Source organism: Heptranchias perlo, chromosome 13, assembly GCF_035084215.1.
Source record: "Heptranchias perlo isolate sHepPer1 chromosome 13, sHepPer1.hap1, whole genome shotgun sequence".
Classification (NCBI taxonomy): Eukaryota; Metazoa; Chordata; class Chondrichthyes; order Hexanchiformes; family Hexanchidae; genus Heptranchias; species Heptranchias perlo.
Genome location: NC_090337.1, coordinates 25,082,575 through 25,103,616, shown reverse-complemented (window position 1 = coordinate 25,103,616; position 21,042 = coordinate 25,082,575). Strand labels below are relative to the sequence as shown.

At 43.0% G+C, this 21,042-nt stretch overlaps 2 protein-coding genes across 3 annotated transcripts in view; both read right to left on the bottom strand.

Annotated features, from left to right (window-relative positions):
• Window positions 1-14,587, bottom strand: part of LOC137331410 (UAP56-interacting factor-like) — a 32,061-nt gene extending 17,474 nt beyond the window's left edge. For both annotated transcript variants that reach the window (XM_067995167.1, XM_067995168.1), the window contains exons 1-2: window positions 14,477-14,587; window positions 76-219 (exon numbers count right to left, since the gene is read on the bottom strand). In XM_067995167.1, coding sequence (XP_067851268.1) covers window positions 76-219; window positions 14,477-14,537 — 205 coding nt within the window. In that variant the 5' untranslated portion in view covers window positions 14,538-14,587. The remainder of the gene's footprint in view (window positions 1-75; window positions 220-14,476) is intronic.
• Window positions 1-21,042, bottom strand: part of rpl35a (ribosomal protein L35a) — a 290,790-nt gene that overhangs the window by 202,920 nt on the left and 66,828 nt on the right. The window lies entirely within an intron of this gene.

Here is a 21,042-nt window from a genome sequence, read left to right as displayed (position 1 = left end):
TCAATTTCCTGAGACGGTTATTTAAGATCAATGATACTCCTGACAGGGTAGCAGCTTCACAAGTTCCAAACTTACCAGATCGCTGTGGGATTCCACGCCAACTGCTTGACCTCTTCGGTTGCATTTTGGACTGGTGAGATCCATTTAGTGTCTGCTTTCCCTTCAGTGGCACAGCTTTTTTCACGTTCCGCTGCTGTTTATTCAGTTTAATTATATCATCTGTTGTTAACACAATATGTAGTCAGCAGTTAAAGGATGGTCCACAAAGTAGGTTACATTCAACGGAAACAAATATTAATTTGGGAACACTAAGTTGTAGTAGCTACCTTAAAATCAGCTTAACCACCAAGTTACCCAATCTCCACCAGGGCAGCATTTGGGATGCTGCAAATGGCTTCAGTGCCCCAAACTGGGAAGAAAAGGGAAAATTTCCTAAAGTTCCTGTTCCTAATCTAGCCAGTGATTTTTGCTGGCAATGCAAACGTGGGTGTTAGTTAGGCGAGGACAGCATCAGGCTTAGCTGCAATACCTCCCAAATTCGAATAGCCAGGTGACACTTGCAATCCAAGTTTACACATGAAGAATGACAACTTGGGCACAGTATTGAAAGTTGCCTGGAGCCCAAGGAGCAATATTCTAGCAAGAACCAGTATCTTCAGGAGAGGAGGAGACAAAACTGGGAAACAGAAAGCACCAGGGTAGCCATGCATCTCACTCGTTTAAAAAAAAAACACGGAAATTCCGGTCAAAGCCTAAAAATTCTCTTACCTGGCTGCTGAGTAATAGAAGGTTAAAACGATTTACAGATTTATACTTAGATATTCTAGGTTGCTGACTCCGAGCACATCTGAGAACTCCCATTCAGACAAAGTTGGGGTGGGGTTTTGTAAACAGAAGTTCTCTGCTACGGAGTTTGTTCTATGCCATATGATTTCCAGCAAAAGCATGCGGACAAAATTTAAATCATAACATGGAGTCAGTGATTTTCAAAGTTTCCTGTATTAACACAATTCTAGGGAATCACGGAGACTCCCCTTTGAGAGGGAATAGTGTTCCCATCTCCCAATTGAATTCTTCCCTTATTATTGCATTATCTTAGTACTGTGTAATTTACTTGGGCACAAAGTGACAGACCAAAAACTCAAACACTGAATAAAACAAGGATCCAGGGTTCCCGCTTCTGATCATTAGACAAAGACCCATGTTGGAAATTGTGTGTACAGGGACATCAACTGGAGGGCAGGATTCATCTCAACTTATGAGCAAGATTCATCTCAAAGTGCAATGTACCAAAAGTTGTAATATATTAATGCTCAGTATCAAACACATACATGAATAATGGGCACTTGACGCTCGGAGTGGAGCTACAGGCGGGAGTGGACCTGGGAAAGAGCGCAGGACTCCGAGCACTACCCCTAAAGGCCCAGGCTCGAAGGCCTACCTACACTCGGAGCGGAGCTACAGGCTTCATCCCAGCAGAGAGGCAATCGGTAAAAAAAAACAAGGAGTGATGTCACAGGACAGCAGGTCGGTGATTGTAATACTCACCAGACAGTTTTTTTTTCTCTGAGTTAGGGAATTGGAATTAGACAAAATTGAATTAAAAGCTAGAAGTGTGAAACTACTGGTAGCTCATTAAAATTAAAAACTTAAACTACTTAACTAGAGTAACAAAACCAAAATAACTGTATTTAAGGATAAATTTGTTTTTGCTTGGTTTAAGTTAATCTAATAAATTAAGGCATGGCAGGGCAGCTCAGACCCGTGGAAAGCACGACCTGCGCCATGTGGGAACTCCAGGACGCTTTCCGTGTCCTGGACAACCACATGTGCAGGAAGTGCCGTCAGCTGGTGGAACTCGAGCTCCGGGTTTCGGACCTTGAGCAGCAGCTGGCGTCACTGCAGTACATCCGCGAGGCTGAGAGTTTCGTGGATAGCACGTTTCAGGAAGTGGTCAACCCGCAGATTGAGAGTGTGCAGGCAGAGAGGGACTGGGTGACCGCCAGACAGACAAGGAGGACCAGGCAGGTAGTGCAGGAGTCCCCTGAGGGCATCTCACTCTCCAACCAGTATTCAGTTCTGGGTACTGGTGAGGGAGAGGGTTCCTCCGGGGAGTGCAGCCAGAGCCAAGTCCAGAGCACCATGGGTAGCTCAGCCGTACATGTGGGGGGTGTGGGGGGCGGAGAAAGGTCGAGAGAGCAATTGTGATAGGGGATTCTATAGGTTGGGGAGCAGACAGGCGTTTCTGTGGCCGCAAACGTGATTCCAGGATGGTATGTTGCCTCCCTGGTGCCTGGGTCATGGATGTCACTGAGCGGCTGCAGGACATTCTAAAGGGGGAGGGTGAACAGCCAGATGTCGTGGTCCATATCGGTACCAACAACATAGGTAAAAAGAGGGATGAGGTCCTGCAAGCAAAATATAAGGAGTTAGGAAATAAGTTAAAAAGCAGGACCTCAAGGGTAGTAATCTCAGGATTACTCCCAGTGCCACATGCTAGTGAGTATAGGAATAGGAGAATAGACCACATGAATGCATGGCTGGAGGGTTGGTGCAGGAGGAAGGGATTTAGATTCCTGAGGAATTGGGACCAATTCTGGGGAAGGTGGGACCTGTACAAGCTGGACGGGTTGCACCTCAATAGATCCGGGACTAATATCCTCGCAGGGAGGGGGGGGGTTGCTACTGCTGTTGGGGAGGCTTTAAACTAAAGTGGCGGGGGATGGGAACTTGAGTGGGGAGTCAGAAAAGAGTAAAGTTAAAAGCAGCGAGAGGAGAGTACCCAGGGGAAATTTACATTACAAATAGTTGTTCAAGAACAAGTGAAAGGGAAAAGCGTAGAGCAGCAGAAAGAAAGTGTACTTTAGGGACTACAGATAAAGTGAAAACTAGAAGGTGTAAAGCGATTAACCCAGCATCAAAGCGGAAGGACAGGATAGGGTGTGTGGCCCAACTAAGAATTCTATATACAAATGCACGGAGTATAAGGAATAAATTAATGAACTACAGGTATAAATTCAAATTGGAGGATATGACATGATAGCTATTACTGAGACATGGCTGCAGGATGGTCAGGATTGGGAACTAAATATACCGGGTTATAAGGTCTACAGGAGAGATAGGGAAAATGGAAGGGGGGGGGGGGGGGGGAGTAGCCTTAGTGATTAGAGATGAAATCACTTGAATGATAAAGGAGGATATAACGAGAGGTAAGCAACCAACAGAGACCTTATGGGTTGAATTGAGAAATAGGAAAGGATCTAAGACTATAGTGGGAGTTGTGTATCGGACCCCTGGCAGCAGCTCTGAAGTGATAGATTGTATAAATGCAGAGATTAGACAAGCGTGTAACAAAGGCATAGTGGTCTTAATGGGGGACTTCAACTTTCACATTGGGAAAGGCAGTGAATTTCTTGAGTGTGTCTGGGATAGTTTTCTACAGCAGTATGTCCTAGAGGCAACAAAGGGGGGAAAGCCATACTAGATTTAGTAACGAGTAATGAACCAGATTTCGTTAACAGCTTAACTATCCAATGGCGATCATAACATGCTCGAGTTCAAGGTAGTGTTTTAAAAGGAAAAAAGTGAATCAGCTGCTAAGATTCTGGACTTGGGTAAGGCCGACTTCAATGGGATGAGACAGAGACTGTCCACAGTAAACTGGGCAAATCTGTTCATGGGTAAAACGACTGATGATCAGTGGGAAATGTTTAAAGAAACATTTAACGTGATACAGAACTGGTTAATACCCATGGGGCAAGAACTCTACTTGCCAAAAAAAAAGCCATGGACAAATAAAGAGGTATGGGACAGTATAAGACATAAGGAAAGGGCATACAAAGGCACAGATCCTGGTGAATGGGAAAGACACAAAGATCAAAAAAAGGTCACAAAACATAGTATGAGCTACAAAAAGAGAGTATAAAAAGAAACTTGCAAGGGATATCAAAACCAATACGAAGAACTTTTGTAGTTATAGTAGGAAAAAGAGGGTGGTCAGAAGCAATGTTGGCCCCTTGAAAACTGAAAGTGGGGATATTGTCATTGACAATGGGGAAATGGCGGACATGTTGAATAATTACTTTGCGTCAGTATTTACTGTAGAAAAAGAGGATAGCATGCCGGAAATTTCAACAAAAATATTGAAACGGGAACAGGGACTCGATAAAATTAACATAAGTAAAGCAACAGTAATGAAGAGAATAATAGCACTAAAGAGTGACAAATCCCCAGGACCAGATGGTTTCCATCCCAGGGTTTTAAAGGAAGTAGGTGAACACATTGAAAGATTATAGTTAGAGCATCTGCAAGTTCTCTAGATTCAGGAACCGTCCCACTAGATTGGAAAATTGCACGTTACTCCGCTTTTTAAGAAAGGAGAGAGAGGGAAACCGGGGAATTATAGACCAGTTAGCCTAACATCTGTTGTGGGGAAAATGCTGGAGTCTATAATTAGGGAAAGGGTGATTGAACACCTCGAAAATTTTCAGTTAATCAGAGAGAGCAGCATGGATTTGTGAAAGGTAGGTCGTGCCTGACAAACCTGATTGAATTTTTTGAAGAAGTGACTGAAGTAGTGGACAGGGGAATGTCAATGGATGTTATTTATATGGACTTCCAGAAGGCATTTGATAAAGTTCCACATATGAGACTGTTAGCTAAGATAGAAGCCCATGGAATAGAGGAAAAAGTACGGACTTGGTTAGGAAGTTGGCTGAGCAAAAGGCAGAGTGTAGGGATAATGGGTAGGTACTCACATTGGCAGGATGTGACTAGTGGAGTCCCGCAGGGTTCTGTCCTGAGGCCTCAATTATTCACAATATTTATTAACGACTTAGATATGTGACTTTCTATGCCTTCATCTAAGGTTGCCGATGACACAAAGATTGGTGGCATCGTAAACAGTGTAGATGTAAACATAAAATTACATAGGGATACTGATAGATTAGGTGAATGGGCAAAATTGTGGCAAATGGAATTCAATGTAGGCAAACGTGAGTTCATCCACTTTGGATCAAAAAAGGATAGAACGGGGTACTTTCTAAATGGTAAAAAGTTAAAAACAGTGGATCTCCAAAGAGGCTTAGGGGTTCAGGTACATAGATCATTGAAGTGTCATAAGCAGGTGTAGAAAATAATCAAGAAGGCTAATGGAATGCTGGCCTTTATATCTGGAGGACTAGTGTACAAGGGGGCAGAAATGATGCTGCAGCTATACAAAACCCTGGTTAGATCGCACCTGGAGTACTGTGAGCAGTTCTGGGCACCGCACCTTTGGAAGGACATACTGGCCTTGGAGGGACTGCAGCGTAGGTTTACTAGAATGATACCAGGACTTCAAGGGTTAAGTTACGAGGAGAGATTACACAAATTGGGGTTGTATTCTCTGGAGTTTCGAAGGTTAAGGGGTGATCTGATCGAAGTTTATAAGATATTAAGGGGAACAGATAGGGTGGATAGAGAGAAACTATTACCACTGGTTGGGGATTTTGGGAGTCGGGGGCACAGTCCAAAAATTAGAGCCAGGAGTGAGATTGAAAAACATTTCTACGCACAAAGGGTGGTAGAAGTTTGGAACTCTCTTCCACAAACAGCAATTGATACTAGCTCAATTGCTAATTTTAAATCTGAGATAGATAGCTTTATGGCAACCAAAGGTATTAAGGGATATGGGCCAAAGGCAGGTATATGGAGTTAGATCACAGATCAGCCTTGATCTTATCAAATGGCAGAGCAGGCTCGAGGGGCTGAATGGCCTACTCCTGTTCCTATGTTGAACCAAGTACTAAAGTGCTGCCGCTCCTGAGGGACCGAACCCAATAAGAGTCAGAAACTACATGAGAGGTGGGAGGAAAAGGTGGTAAAATTCTATACTTGTGACCAAGTCTTTTTTAGGTGCTTTTCTTATAGTATGCCTTTAAATCCAGCAGTTATAAGGTAACAAATGACTCTGGATACTTACTTCCACTATAAAGAAGAAAATGTTACCAAATATTTAGTGAGATTCGAGGGATTTCAAATATCCTAATATAGACTGGGATAGTAATAGTGCAAAGGACAGAGAGGAGGAAGAATTTCTGAAGTGGTTTCAGGAGAACTTTCTTGATCAGTATGTTTTCAGTCCAACGAGGAAGGAGACATTGCTGGATCTAGTTCTGGGGTATGAGATGGGTCAAGTGGAGCAAGTGTCAGTGGGGGAACATTTAGGGAACAGTGATCATAGTATCATAAGGTTTAGGTTAGCTATGGAAAAGGACAAGGAGCAATCTAGAGTAAAAATACTTAATTGGAGGAGGGCTAATTTTAGTGAGTTAAGAACGGATCTGGTTCGGGTAAATTGGAATTGAAGATTGGCAGGCAAAACTGTAATCGAACAATGGGTGGCCTTTAAAGAGGAGATAATTTGGTTACAGTCTAGGTACATTCTCATGAGGGGGAAAAGTAGGACAACCAAAGCCAGAGTTCCCTGGATGATGAAAGAGATAGAGAGTAAGATGAAGCAGAAAAGGGGGCATACGACAGATGTCAGGTTGATAATAAGTGAGAACCAGGCTAAATATAGAAAGCACAGTGGAGAAGTGAAAAAGGAAATAAGAGGAGCAAAGAGAGAGTACGAGAATAGACTGGCAAATAATGAAAGGGAATCCAAAAGTCTACTATCGGCATATAAATAGTAAACGGGTACTAAGAGGAGGGGTGGGCCAATTAGGGACCAAAATGGAGACCTACTCATGGAAGCAGAGGGCATGGCTGAAGTACTAAATGAGTACTTTATATCTGTCTTTACCAAGGAAGAGGATGCTGCCAAAGTCACAGTAAAAGGAGGTAGTTGAGATACTGGATGGGCTAAAAATTGATAGAGATACTAGAAAGGCTGGCTGTACTTAAAGTAGATAATACACCCGGTCCGGATGGGATGCATCCTAGGTTGCTGAGGGAAGAGTGGAAACTGCGGATGTACTGGCCATACTCTTCCAATCATCCTTAGATACACGAGTGGTGCCAGAGTACTAGAGAATTGCAAATGTTACATCCTTGTTCAAAAAAGGGTGTAAGGATAAACCCAGCAACTACAGGTCAGACAGTTTAACCTCAGTGGTGGGAAAACTTTTAGAAACAATAATCCAGGACAAAATTAACAGTCACTTGGACAAGTACAGATTAATTAAGGAAAGCCAGCACAGATTTGTTAAAGGCAAATCGTGTTTAATTAACCTGATAGAGCTTGTTGATGAGGTAACAGAGAGGGTTGATTTATGTGGACTTCCAAAAGGCATTTGATAAAGTGCCACATAATAGACTTGTCAGCAAAGTTGAAGCCCACGGAACAAAAGGGGCAGTGGCAGCATGGATATGAAATGGCTAAGTGACAGGAAACAGTAGTGGTGAACTCTTGTTTTTCAGACTGGAGGAAGGTATACAGTGGTGTTCCCCAGGGGTCAGTACTTGGACCACCGCTTTTCTTGAAATATATTAATGACTTACTTGGATGTCCAGGGCACAATTTCAAAATTTGCAGATGACAAAACTTGAAAGTGTAGTGAACAGTAAGGAGGATAGTGATAGACTTCAAGAGGACATAAACAGGCTGGTGGAATGGGCAGACATCTGACAGATGAAATTTAATGCAAAGAAGTGTGAAGTGATACACTTTTGTAGGAAGTGCGAGGAGAGGCAATATAAAGTAAAGGGGGTGCAGGAACAGAGACCTGAGGGGTATATATGCACAAATCTTTGAAGGTGGCAGGACAGGTTGAGAAAGCAGTTAAAAAAGCAGACAGGATCCTGGGCTTTATGAATAGAGGCATAGAATACAAAAGCAAGGAGGTTATGAAGAATCTTTATAAAACACTGGTTTGGCCACAACTGGAGTATTATGTCCAATTCTGGGCACCGCACTTTAGGAAGGATGTGAAGGCCTTGGAGAGGGTGCAGAAAAGATTTACTACAATGGTTCCAGGGATGAGGGACTTTAGTTAAGTGGACAGACTGGAGAAGCTGGGGTTGTTCTCCTTACAGCAGAGAAGGTTGAGAGGAGATTTGATAGGTGTACAAAATCATGAGGGGTCTAGTCAGAGTAGAGAGAAACTGTTTCCATTGGTGGAAGGGTCAAGAACCAGAGGACACAGATTTAAGGTGATTGGCAAAAGAACCAATGGCGACATGAGGAAAAATTTTTTTTTTTTTTACGCAGCAAGTAGTTATGATCTGGAATGCACTGCCTGAAAGGGTGGTGGAGGCAGATTCAATCGTGGCTGTCAAAAGGGAATTGGATAAGTACTTGAAAGAAAAAATTTACAGGGCTACGGGGAAAGGGCAAGGAAGTAGGACTAGCTGGATTGCTCTTGCAGAAAGCCGGCATGGACTTGACAGGCCATATGGCCTCCTTCTGTGCTGTAATCATTCTATGATTCTATTCTACAGGATTAGATCCTTGTACCAGTCCCCCTACAGACCTTCCAAAAAAATAGCAGAAATTCAGAAACACCACACATCATTAATTCTGCTGGCATGTTACATTGCTCCCAATACCACCTAGCTAGAAGTTCCAAATGCTCTTCATATAAGCAGATTCAAAATCTGCCATGAAAAGGAACTTGCTGAATTGCACAAGATATTCCACAAAGCCAGATTGGGACCCCTCAGTAGCTGGTCAACAAGTTCCACATCACACAATAGAATTCCCATTCTCTCCTACCCCACCCCCTTCCTTCCTCCCAACCAACCAACCGCCAACAATTAGGCCTCACGCCTGCTTAGTCTCCTATCAGGACAGCAAGTGGCTCCATAAACTGCAGCTTTACTAGAAATGAATGCATGCTGATTCCCTACCACATAGGAAGTGGGACTATACTGAGTGTCACTCAACCAACTGTATTCATATATGAGCCTAGGCAGTGAATACTGCTGGGCGTACAGCTGATGGAGCAATCGTAGCTAGGACTGATCCTGCCCTCATCTCATATCCACAGATAATCAGCCTCCAGCACAGATTGTTACCTAGCGATCAGAATCGGAATCCTGACTGATCTTTGCTTCCCGTAGCGCACATGGATATCGGGCTCAGTCAGGACACCCCCAACCTTTCCCAGTTTAACAGTCTGCCAACACTCACTATTTAGGTTCCTGCTTGGCCATTTGAGCAACACTGAAGGGCTTCTGGCATCCGTGGAGCCATCACCCAGAATATGAAACCACCTTTAGGAGAGGAGAGAAAATTAGAAGAAAAAACTCCTCTCATCTTGGCAGTGAAGTACTGGTGGAGTTGCAGCCAAAAAGGTCATGCCAATCTCCAAACATTCTGGTCAGAGGCCACTCAAGCACACAACTGACCTGTCCCTCACCCCAGACATGGCCTCGGGCCTGCTTGGTCTCTTACCAGGAGACTCCTGACGTTCATAAACTAGTAGAGCTCTATTAGAAGCAAGAAACTACAATCAACTTAGTGAAACCTGATCTCACATGATCACAAGGGAACTACAAATGAGGAAGTACATTCACCCCAATTAATTCTTCCTTCCATAAAAATCTTACAGGCCCCCTATGTCAGCATCTAATTGTTTCTCACAATGCCATAGTTTTTGCCTACAATAGTTCCTAATATCAGTCTTAAATTTACCTGTTAGAACCCATGTCCCCTTGCCATAATCTCATGATTTAAAATATTTCAAATGTACCTTTTCAACACCATAGGAACAGGATTGGGCCATTTAATCCCTCGAGCCTGTTTCGCCATTCAATGAGATCATGGCTGATTTGTGACCTAACTCCACATACTCACCTTAGCCCCATATCCCTTAATACCTTTGGTTAACAAAAATCCATCAATCTCAGATTTAAAATTAATTGACCTAGCTTCTACCGCCCTTTGCAGGAGAGAGAGGACCTAGCTTCTACCGCCCTTTGCGGGAGAGAGAGGACCTAGCTTCTACCGCCCTTTGCGGGAGAGAGAGGACCTAGCTTCTACCGCCCTTTGCGGGAGAGAGAGTTCCTAGCTTCTACCGCCCTTTGCGGAAGAGAGAGTTCCTAGCTTCTACCGCCCTTTGCGGAAGAGAGAGTTCCTAGCTTCTACCGCCCTTTGCGTGTAGAAGTGTTTTCTAACTTCATTCCTGAAAGTCCAGGCTCCAATTTTTAGGCTATGACCCGTTCATGGAGAAAATGGATGACCCATTTTTCCTTTCCATGTGCAATACTTTAATAGTCAGCATTAAATTCCATCTACCATTGTTTTGCCCACATACATATTTTAACTAATTCATATTGGAATTTTCCACCATGTGGCATGAATCCCCTTCCTAAGGGCCACTCACCCAATCACCTATCCAAACTCCTCAACCTCGATGGTCAACAGGGACCTTCTTACAGCCCACTTACTCATCTATGAACCAGGTAACAAACTACTTCCACATTCAGTGGTCAACCTATACCTCACACAAACTAATGACCTGAACACTATTCGTATGTAATGCTACTCAAAAATTCGAAGCGGCATGTGATTTATAATCTACCATGAAGGATTAGCGAAACTTTGCATAAATGAAAAACTTCTCAAAAAAAAAATTGACATAAAACTTGTAATCCTTATAACCGAACTCTTGGTCATTACTATCTCAGCGTTGTTATTTACCCCTTTACGGGTGGCGGAGGCAAATTCAATCGTGGCTGTCAAAAGGCTCGTCATTAAGAAAGAAGACCATGGAATAAAAGGGGCAGCAGCAACATGGATACGGAATTGTCTAAGTAACAGGAAAAAGAGAGTAGTGACGAACGGTTGTTTTGCGGACTGGAGGGAGGTGTACAGTGGTGTCCCCCAGGGGTCGGTACTAGGACCATTGCTTTTTTTGATATATATTAATGAATTGGACTTGGGTGTACAGGGCACAATTTCAAAATTTGCAGATGACACAAAACTTAGAAGGATAGTGAACAGTGAGGAGGATAGTGATAGACTTCAGGAAGATACAGTCAGGCTGGTGGCATGGGCTGACACATAGCAGATGAAATTTAATGCAGAAAAATGCGAAGTGATACATTTCGGTCGGAAGAACGAGGAGAGGCAATATAAACTAGAGGGCACAATTCTAAAAGGGGTACAGGAACAGAGAGATCTAAGGGGTACATGTGCACAAATCGTTGAAGGTGGTAGGCAGGTTGAGAAAGCGGTGAAAAAAAGCGTATGGGATCCTGGGCTTCATAAATAGAGGCATAGAGTACAAAAGTAAGGAAGTGATGATGAACCTTTATAAAACACTGGTTCGGCCACAACTGGAGTACTGTGTCCAGTTCAGGGCACCACACTTTAGGAAAGATGTGAAGGCCTTAGAGAGGGTGCAGAAGAGAATTACTAGAATGATTCTAGGGATGAGGGACTTTAGTTACGTGGATAGACTGGAGAAACTGGGGTTGTTCTCCTTGGAACAGAGAAGGTTGAGAGGAGATTTGATAGAGGTATTCAAAATCATGAAGGGTCTAGACAGAGTAGATACAGAGAAACTGTTCCCATTGGCAGAAGGGTCAAGAGCTAGAGGGCATAGATTTAAGGTATTTGGCAAAAGAACCAAAGGTGACACGAGGAAAAACTTTTTTAAAAACACAGCGAGTGGTTAGGATCTGGAATGCACTGCCTAAGGGGGTGGTGGAGGCAGATTCAATCATGGCCTTCAAAAGGGAACTGGATAAGTACTTGAAAGTAAAAAATTTGCAGGGCTACAGGGATAGGGCAGGGGAGTGAGACTCTTTCATAGAGCTGGCGTGGACTTGATGGGCCGAATACCCTCCTTCCGTGCTGTAACCTTTCTATGATTCTATAGGTGTTGAGATAGGGTGTTTCAACACCCACCTTTGATCTAGTAGTCCAACCAGTGTGTGAAAACAATAGAACACTTCACAACTATGACAGCTGTGCAGAGAAGGATGTTTCTTTCAAAACTGAGTTAATATTAATATGCTTCAAGGCAGCCAGAAGCAGACTTGGAAGGATTCCCGTAATAATTTTCAAAAAAACGCACATGGCAGTCAGGCAGGAAAAAAAGAGCCTAGAAACTGATGTTGGTGTACCATCTGGGGAGTAACTGTGGGTTAAAGATGGTTGGAAAAATTCTTGCTTGCCCTTTAACACCAAATATTCCTGTTTGCAGCAGCATGATCTCCTTCAAAAGGGTGTGGAAGCTGGGACAATTGGAGCTTTCAAGACTGAGATCAATAAATTTTTGTTAGGCAAGAGTATCAAGGGTTATAGTGCTGGTAGGTAAATAGAGTTGAGGTACAGATCAGCCATGGTCTAATTAAATGGCAGAGCAGACTTGAAGGGCTGATTGGCCTAATCCTGTACCTATGTATGATCTCCCAGTTGCTATGGAATGTCAGGAACAATTAGGCAGTCAACCAGTCAATAAACACCTGCATCTGCACAGGAATTAGTGCAACAATATTGCTGTGAAATGGAGTACAGCTCAATTTGTTGAGCATGAAATATGGGAAAGGACAAGTGACCTGCATTAAATAGAAGAGCAGCAGCCTCAAAATGCATTGGTTCAGCTCATGTATCAGCAGATTGCAGATGCTAATACTATTTGCATAACCCAGCAGACCTGAATACAGGTCAGGAACATGGCTGACCAGAAGCAATGCCAAGTGCCTGCCCCAAATATGCACGACGCAAGGTGCACTCTTAAAACCTGCGACTCCTTCTGTGCTTACCCATTCTTAACATTCATAAAGGTTAAATGTGCAGCCCTGCCAAGAAGCAACTAGTTGAGTGTTGATCATACACATCCAAGATGCAGCATGGAATGAATACAAGCAGCAACTTACAACTCCAACTCATAAGATGGAAATCTTAAGGAGGCTTGACAAGAAATCCTTGTAGGACAACTTAGTTGCAAGATTTATATTGGGAAAGTTTGGCAGCTATGTATTACTATCTTTGCTACTCAAACCTGCCTCAAAAATCTCAAGAGCACATAGCTGCTTGCAGGACAAGATGACACATAATAAAAGGACACAGAGCAAGATTAGAGGAAGCCCCAGTTTGAGGAGGCCACCCTGGACATTAGCAGGTAGCACAGCATTAAGAAATTAGGCAATGGTGAAGCCAGAGGATCCAGGTTAGTACAATTCTGCTGTGGTCATGTCTTAGCTCCCTACTCACTGTCAAACAAGCATACACTCAAACCACAAAAACACACAGTCTATTACAATGCAAAAGCTGCTGGAAGGCATATCCGGGAGCAAAGCAAGTAATGTTCACTGCTCCATTACATCCAGCAAAAGCTGCTAAGCACATTTTCATATTTCACTGCTGAACATACAAAGTGAACAAAGACAGTAAACATTACTAACAAAGGCCATAATTTTCAGCACTAAGTAAAAAGAAAGTAGCTAACTCCATGGCAATTCTAATTACTTTAAGAAAAATTAATAAGCAGATTTGAGGAAGAGTTGGAAAAAAAAGCATCAATGGGACCATACATAAATATAGTCCATTACCTACAATATTGCCAGTTATAAATTCCAAACAATTAAACTTGATAAAATAATTTGTTTTTTTGTATCACATTTAATCAGTTATATTTTACACCATGCTCTTTAATATTTATTGAATTACACTGCAATAACCCTCATAGAATCATAGAAAGTTACAGCACAGAAGGAGGCCATTCGGCCCATTGTGTCCGTGCCAGCTGATAAAGAGCTATCCAGCTGAATCCCACTTTCCAGCACTTGGTCCGTAGCCCTGTAGGTATGGCACTTCATGTGCACATCCAAGTACTTTTTAAAATGAGTTGAGGGTTTCTGCCTCTACCACCCTTTCAGGCAGTGAGTTCCAGACCCCCACCATCCTCTGCGTGAAAAAGATTTCTCCTCAGCTCCCCTCTAATCCTTCTACCAATTACTTTAAATCTATGCTCCCTGATCACTGACCCCTCTGCTAAGGGAAATAGAGTGGATAGGCAGGACCTATCTCGTCCCGTCATAATTTTATATACCTCAATTAAAATCTCCCCTCAGCCTCCTCTGATCCAAAGAAAACAACCCCAGCCTATCCAATCTTTTCTCATACCTAAAATTCTCCAGCCCTGGCAACATCCTCATAAATCTCCACTGTACCCTCTCTAGTGCAATCACATCTTTCCTGTAATTCTATCTCCCCCAATTACTTAATGCAAAGGAAACTGGTTAATCCCAGGATTACAGAAGGGACGGCTAGACTGCTGCTTATGTCACCACATAAACCGTTCAAAAACACTTATACGTTAAAGCGCTTCAGTCCGCACCTTTCCACATCAAACGGCCACGCACATTGCCCCCGCTCTGCCATTAACATCCCCCATGTTGTCCCTGGGTCCCCCAGGCTGCCCAGGCCAAGGCCTCGATACTCACAGGTCTCACCGATTCAGGCTATCAATTCTCCTCTCCTCGGAGCAAAATCAAACCGAAGACAGACAAAGTACAGCAGCTACAACCCCCTGCTTACCTAGAGACATGTCGATCTTTTCGGGCCCAGTGTCCCCCGCTACCGCCATATTCCGGTTCATGTCGACCGTTTCTCCTGCTCCTGCCGCCCACTCCGCACCCGCGGTTACGTTTACGTCCAGCGCATGCATCATCACGCAACCTTACGTGCAAAATCGAAGCGCGCCATTCGCCCATTGGTGCATTTTTAAGGTCTCATATTTGTGGTATCCCTGGATTAGTGTTAGGAGGTTGTGTGTTTTTTGTTTAAAGTAAGAAAAGCAGTGATGCAAGTTTGCAAACCCACTTAAATATATAGAACTGAGTTTATTTTCAGACAGAAAAAAGATTATGCTTCTCACTAAAAATAATTAGTTCTGACGACACTGGGTGAATCCAATGTGGTTCTGAATTGAAGGAATCTGGTAGATCCCAGGTTAGATTCTCAGTCTGGGTGAGCTAACGGATCTCAGCTAGGGCAAAAATACCTTAACTTGCAAAAGATCTTTGTTAAAGTACCATCTTAGAGATTCATTTACAAATTAAGGTCACTGATCTTCATGGGTGAGACTTAGATTTGAAATAGAAACTGGCTAAATAAAGAAAGAACTTGTCTGCCGCCTCAGGTGGATGTAAGATATCCCATGGCACTATTCAAAGAAGGAAGGGAGCTCACCTGATGACCTGGCTAACATTTATCCCTCAACAACCAGCACCAAAAACAGATTATCTGATCATTTATCTCATTGCTGTTAGTGGGAGCTTGCTGTGTGAAAATTGGGTGCCGTGTTTCCTAGATCACAACAGTGACTCATTGCATATAATCCTTATCCTTTTTGATAACTGATTCAAAAAGCTAGAGACAGTAATATGTCTGACAATTAAATAGATTTATTATTGTTCCAGAACATTCATCTTATGACTACATACAGATGTAGATATAGATTTAAGACTCAAGAAAGGGGCAGAACCATATGGCCAAAATTTACAACTGCTCGTAAGGCTTCTGTCCGGAAGGTAATGTTTACTTGAATTTTTGTAACATCGTGGGCCCTTACAAGCACCAATATCTTATTCCTAATTTTAGTCATTTTGGTTGGTGTAAGGTAAAATGTTGACGCCCAATCAGGCATGAAGTGTCCACGTGTGTGTAATGCTTCTCATTAGTTGTAACGCAATACCTTCCTCTCTCCGAATAAACAATGTTGGTTTCCTTAGATTTCCATTGAGCAATTTGAATAGTACAATTTGAGGATTCTTCATCCAGGGTGAAACCACGAGCCATAAGCTGGCAGTGCGTTTTGTAAAACATCACATCTGCACAACCAGGCCCCACTTTATCTGGACCAGCATGAAGTGTGTGGTGCAATCCAGAACCCTTCTTTTCCCCTCACTAATATCTTTGGATAATTTACAAATTCCTTATGTATATCATCCTCCAACAAGCCGATCGGGTCCACTTCAAATACTTCCATTGGTCTTACATCAACAGATAACAGTGGTATTGCCACCATCACAGGAATCAGTCCCAAAATAATGTCACTCTGTTTGCAAGACTTCCTGGCATAATACATCATCTTCGCACCTTACACCAATCCATATTCCCATCTGATTTCCAGATTTTCATTTGTTTGTCTAATATAAAATTTGGGATCCAATTGTTTTCTTTATCATTTACATATGAATTCTGACAAATAAATTTCAGTCGAAATAAATCCATACTTTAATTTAAAATGTATAGAGCCAATTGTCAAACACTTTTTTTGTGACAGCACAAAAGTTTTCCCAATTTCTAACACTGCTACTTAAATCTCCCATGGAGTTGGGGGCACTGTCTGCGTGAAGGGGTTGATATTTCTTGCTGTCTTCTGCTGGAGATAGGAAAGGGTGTAACATTGGGAAACTATTTGAAAGTCCCAGACCATTTTTTGGTTGCTGAACCACCACAACTGCTTCTCTCACTACTGGTCTCAATCCTGCAACTCCCATTGTGCATCCTTTTGGACTATGCTTATGCCTCTTACAATTTTCCTTTCCACTGAACATCTCATCCTCAGTTTTGAGACGGTCCCTTTCTACAGAAACTTTAAATGATTCTGAACAAGCTACTCCTGCTTGTTGGTCAACAATTGTATGGGTCCCAGCTATGCTTGCCTTTTTATGGGATACGTGGATCATTCCTTGTTCCAGTCCGACTCAGGTCCCCTCCCTCACCTCTTTTTCCGGTACAGTGATGACTGTATCGGTGGTGCTTCCTGCTCTCACCCCGAACTAGAAAATTTCATCAACTTTGCTTCCAATTTCCACCCTTCCCTTGCCTTCACATGGTCCATTTCCGGCTCTTCCCTTCCCTTCCCCGATTTCTCTATCTCCATTTCTGGAGATAGGCTGTCAACCAATACCTATTATAAGCCCACCGATTCCCACAGCTACCTTGATTACACTTCCTCCCACCCCGCTTCCTGTAAGGACTCTATTCCGTTCTCCCAGTTTCTCTGTCTCTGTCGCATCTGTTCTGACGATGCCACCTTCCATACCAGTCTTGCTTTTTCCTCAACCGAGGATTCCCCTCCACTGTAGTTGACAGGGCCCACGACTGTGTCCGTCCTATTTCCCACAGTTCTGCCCTCATCCCTTCCCCTCCCTCCCAGAACCATGATAGGGTCGCCCTTGTCCTCACCTTCCACCCCACCAGCCTCCACATTCAACGTATCATCCTCCGCCATTTCCGCCACCTCCAGCGCGATCCCACCACCAAACACATCTTCCCATCCCCTCACCATTCCGAAGGGATCGCTCCCTCTGCGACACCATGGTCCACTCTTCCATCACCCCTCAACACCCACTCTCCTCCCCATGGCACCTTCCCGTGCAAGCGCAGGAGATGCAACCCCTGCCCTATCACCTCCTCCCACCATTCAGGGCCGCAAACACTCCTTCCAGGTGAAACAGCGGTTTACTTGTACTTCTTTCAATTTAGTATACTGTATTCGCTGCTCACAAGCGGTCTCCTCTACATTAGGGAGACCAATCGCAGATTGGGTGATCGCTTTGCTGAACACCTCAGCTCAGTCTGTAAGCGTGACTCTGACCTGCGGTTGCTTGCCATAACCACTGCTCCCGTTTTTCTTTTTTTTTTGTGGGACTGCAGCTGCTGGTTAATGGTTCTGCTGTTGCCATTTGCGGCTCCTCTGGACCCATCTTTTGTTTCTTAACTTGTCCCATTACCACCCTCCTTGCCTTGCACAATCATCCCTTTTGTTATTTATCATTCTAGCCCTCTACCCATCCGAGACCTTCCCTTTTGTTCTTTCCTCCTCTCCTCCCCCCGCTTTCCCTGGCTCTGCACTTGTTTAAAAATTGTTAACTCTTTAACATCTTCCAGTTCTGATGAAAGGTCTTTGACCTGAAATGTTAACTCTGTTTCTTTCTCCTCAGATGTTGCCTGCCTTGCTGAGCTTTTCCAGCATTTTCTATTTTTATTTCAGATTTCCAGCATCCGCAGTATTTTGCTTTTAATCTTATCTTTAAGTTACTGGCTTTAATTCTCCCGTGCTTCCATTTCTAACTGTTTCTGCATCAATTTCTCATTCTTTCTTTTCCTTTAAAACATAGAAAACATAGAAAATAGGAGCAGGAATAGGCCATTCGGCCCTACAAGCTTGCTCCACTATTCAATATGATCATGGCTGATCCTCTATCTCAATACCATATTCCCGCTCGCTCCCCATACCCCTTGATGCCTTTTGTGTCTAGAAATCTATCTAGCTCCTTCTTAAATATATTCAGTGATGTGGCCTCCACAGCCTTCTGCGCTAGAGAATTCCATAGGTTCACCACCCTCTGAGTGAAGAAATTTCTCCTCATCTCAGTCCTAAATGTCCTACCCCGTATCCTAAGACTGTGACTCCTCGTTCTGGAACCCCCCCAGCCAGGGGAAACATTCTCCCTGCATCCAATTGTCTAGCCCTGTCAGAATTTTACATGTTTCAATGAGATCCCCTTTCATTCTTCTAAACTCGAGTGAATACAGGCCAAGTCGACCCAATCTCTCCTCATACGACAGTCCTGCCATCCCAGGAATCAGTCTGGTGAAACTTCGCTGCACTCCCTCTATGGCAAGTACATCCTTTCTTAGGTAAGGAGGCCAAAACTGCACACAATACTCCAGGTGTGGTCTCACCAAGGCCTGTATAATTGCAGTAAGACATCCTTGCTCCTGTACTCAAATCCTCTTGCAATGAAGGCCAACATACCATTTGCCTTCCTAGCTGCTTGCTGCACCTGCATATTTGCTTTCAGTGACTGGTGTACAAGGACACCCAGGTCCCTTTGTACACCAACATTTCCCAATCTATCACCATTTAAATAATACGCTACCTTTCTGTTTTTCCTTCTGAAGTGGATAACTTCACATTTATCCACATTATACTGCATCTGCCATGTATTTGCCCACTCACTCAACTTGTCTAAATCGCCTTGAAGTCTCTTTGCATCCTCCTCACAACTCACAATCCCACCTAGTTTTGTGTCGTCAGCAAACTTAGAAATATTACATTTGGTTCCCTCATCCAAATCATTGATATATATTGGGAATAGCTGGGGCCCCAGCACTGATCCCTGCGGTACCCCACTAGTCACTGCCTGCCACCCTGAAAAAGACCCATTTATTCCTACTCTCGGTTTTCTGCCTGTTAACCAATTTTCAATCCATGCTAGTATATTACCACCAATCCCATGTGCTTTAATTTTGCACACTAGCCTCTAATGTGGGACTTTATCAAAGGCCTTCTGAAAATCCAAATAAACCACATCCACTGGTTCTCCCTTATCCATTCTACCAGTTACATCCTCAAAAAACTCCAGTAGTTTTGTCAAACATGGTTTCCCTTTCATAAATCCATGTTGACTTTGTCTAATCCTGTTGATATTTTCTAAGTCCTGTTATCACACCCTTTATAATAGACTCTAGCATTTTCCCTACTACTGATGTTAGGCTAACCAGTCTGTAGTTCCCTGTTTCCTTTCTCCCTCCTTTTTTAAATAGTGGGGTTACATTTGCCACCCTCCAGTCTGCAGGAACTGTTCCATAATCTATATAATTTTGGAAGATGACAACTAATGCATCCACTATTTCCATGGCTACCTCTTTTAGTACTCTGGGATGCAGATTATCAGATGCCCTGGGGATTTATCTGCTTTCAGTCCCGTTAATTTCTCCATTTTTTTTTTACTAATACTAATTTCCTTTAATTCCTCCTTCTCATGAGCCCCTTAGTTCCCTAGCATTTCTAGGAGGTTATTTGTGTCCTCTTCCGTGAAGACAGAACCAAAGTATTTGTTTAATTGCTCTGCCATTTCCTTGTTCCCCATTATAAATTCTCCCGTTTCTGACTGTAAGGGACCTTCATTTGTCTTCACTAATCTTTTTCTTTTTACATACTTGTAGAAGCTTTTACAGTCCACTTTTATGTTCCTTGCAAGTTTACTCTCATACTCTATTTTTCCCCCTCTTAATCAATCTCTTGGTCCGTTTTTTGCTGAATTCTAAACTGCTTCTAATCCTCAGGCTTGCTACTTTTTCTGGCAGCTTGATATGACTCCTCTTTGGATCTAATGCTATCCTTAATTTTTTTTGTTAACCATGGTTGGCCCACTTTTTCTTTTGTGTTTTTGCGCCAGAAAGGAATGTATAATTGTTGCAATTCATGCATTTATTCCTTAAATGTTAGCCATTGCCTATCCACCGTCATGCCTTTTAATGAAGCTTCCCAATCTATCATAGCCAACTCACTCCTCATACCTTTGTAGTTTCCTTTGTTTAGATTTAGGACCCTAGTTTCGGATTGGACTACTTCACTTTCCATCTTAATGAAGAATTCTATCATGTTATGGTCACTCTTCCCTACAGGACCCCGCACAACAAGATTATTAATTAACCCCTTCTCATTGCACAATACCCAATCTAGGATAGTCTGTTCCCTGGTTGGCTCCTCAACGTAATGGTCTAAAAACCATCTCGTACACACTCCAGGAATTCATCCTCCACAGTATTATTGTTAATTTGATTTAGCCAGTCTATATGTAGATTAAAGTCACTCATGATTACTGTAGTACCCTTGTTACATGCATCTCTAATTTCCTGTTTGATGCCATCTCCTACATTACCACTACTGTTTGGAGGCCTATAGACGACTCCCACCAGTGTTTTCTGCCCCTTGGTGCTACTTAACTCCACCGAGACTGATTCTACATCTTGATTTATTTTAATTCTTTCATTCAGCATTTACTTGTGTCAATGAGGGCTTTGGCCACAACAAACAATCTTTGTATCCCAGCCGTCTTAGTCCTGTCCTTTTTAAGTAACTCCACTAACTCGCTCAGGGAGATGTTTTCTCCCATAAAGATATCCAGTCTTTAGGGGTCTTCCACAATGTCGGGCAAGATATTTGACTACATATCCTAACTGTTTCATCATTCAAATATCCAAAATGAACAAATTAATCCTGTCTACTACCGTATGAGTCGTATTAAATCGGAATTGGGCGTTCAACAACTGTTTGTCTCAACAATTGCTGATTTTTTCAC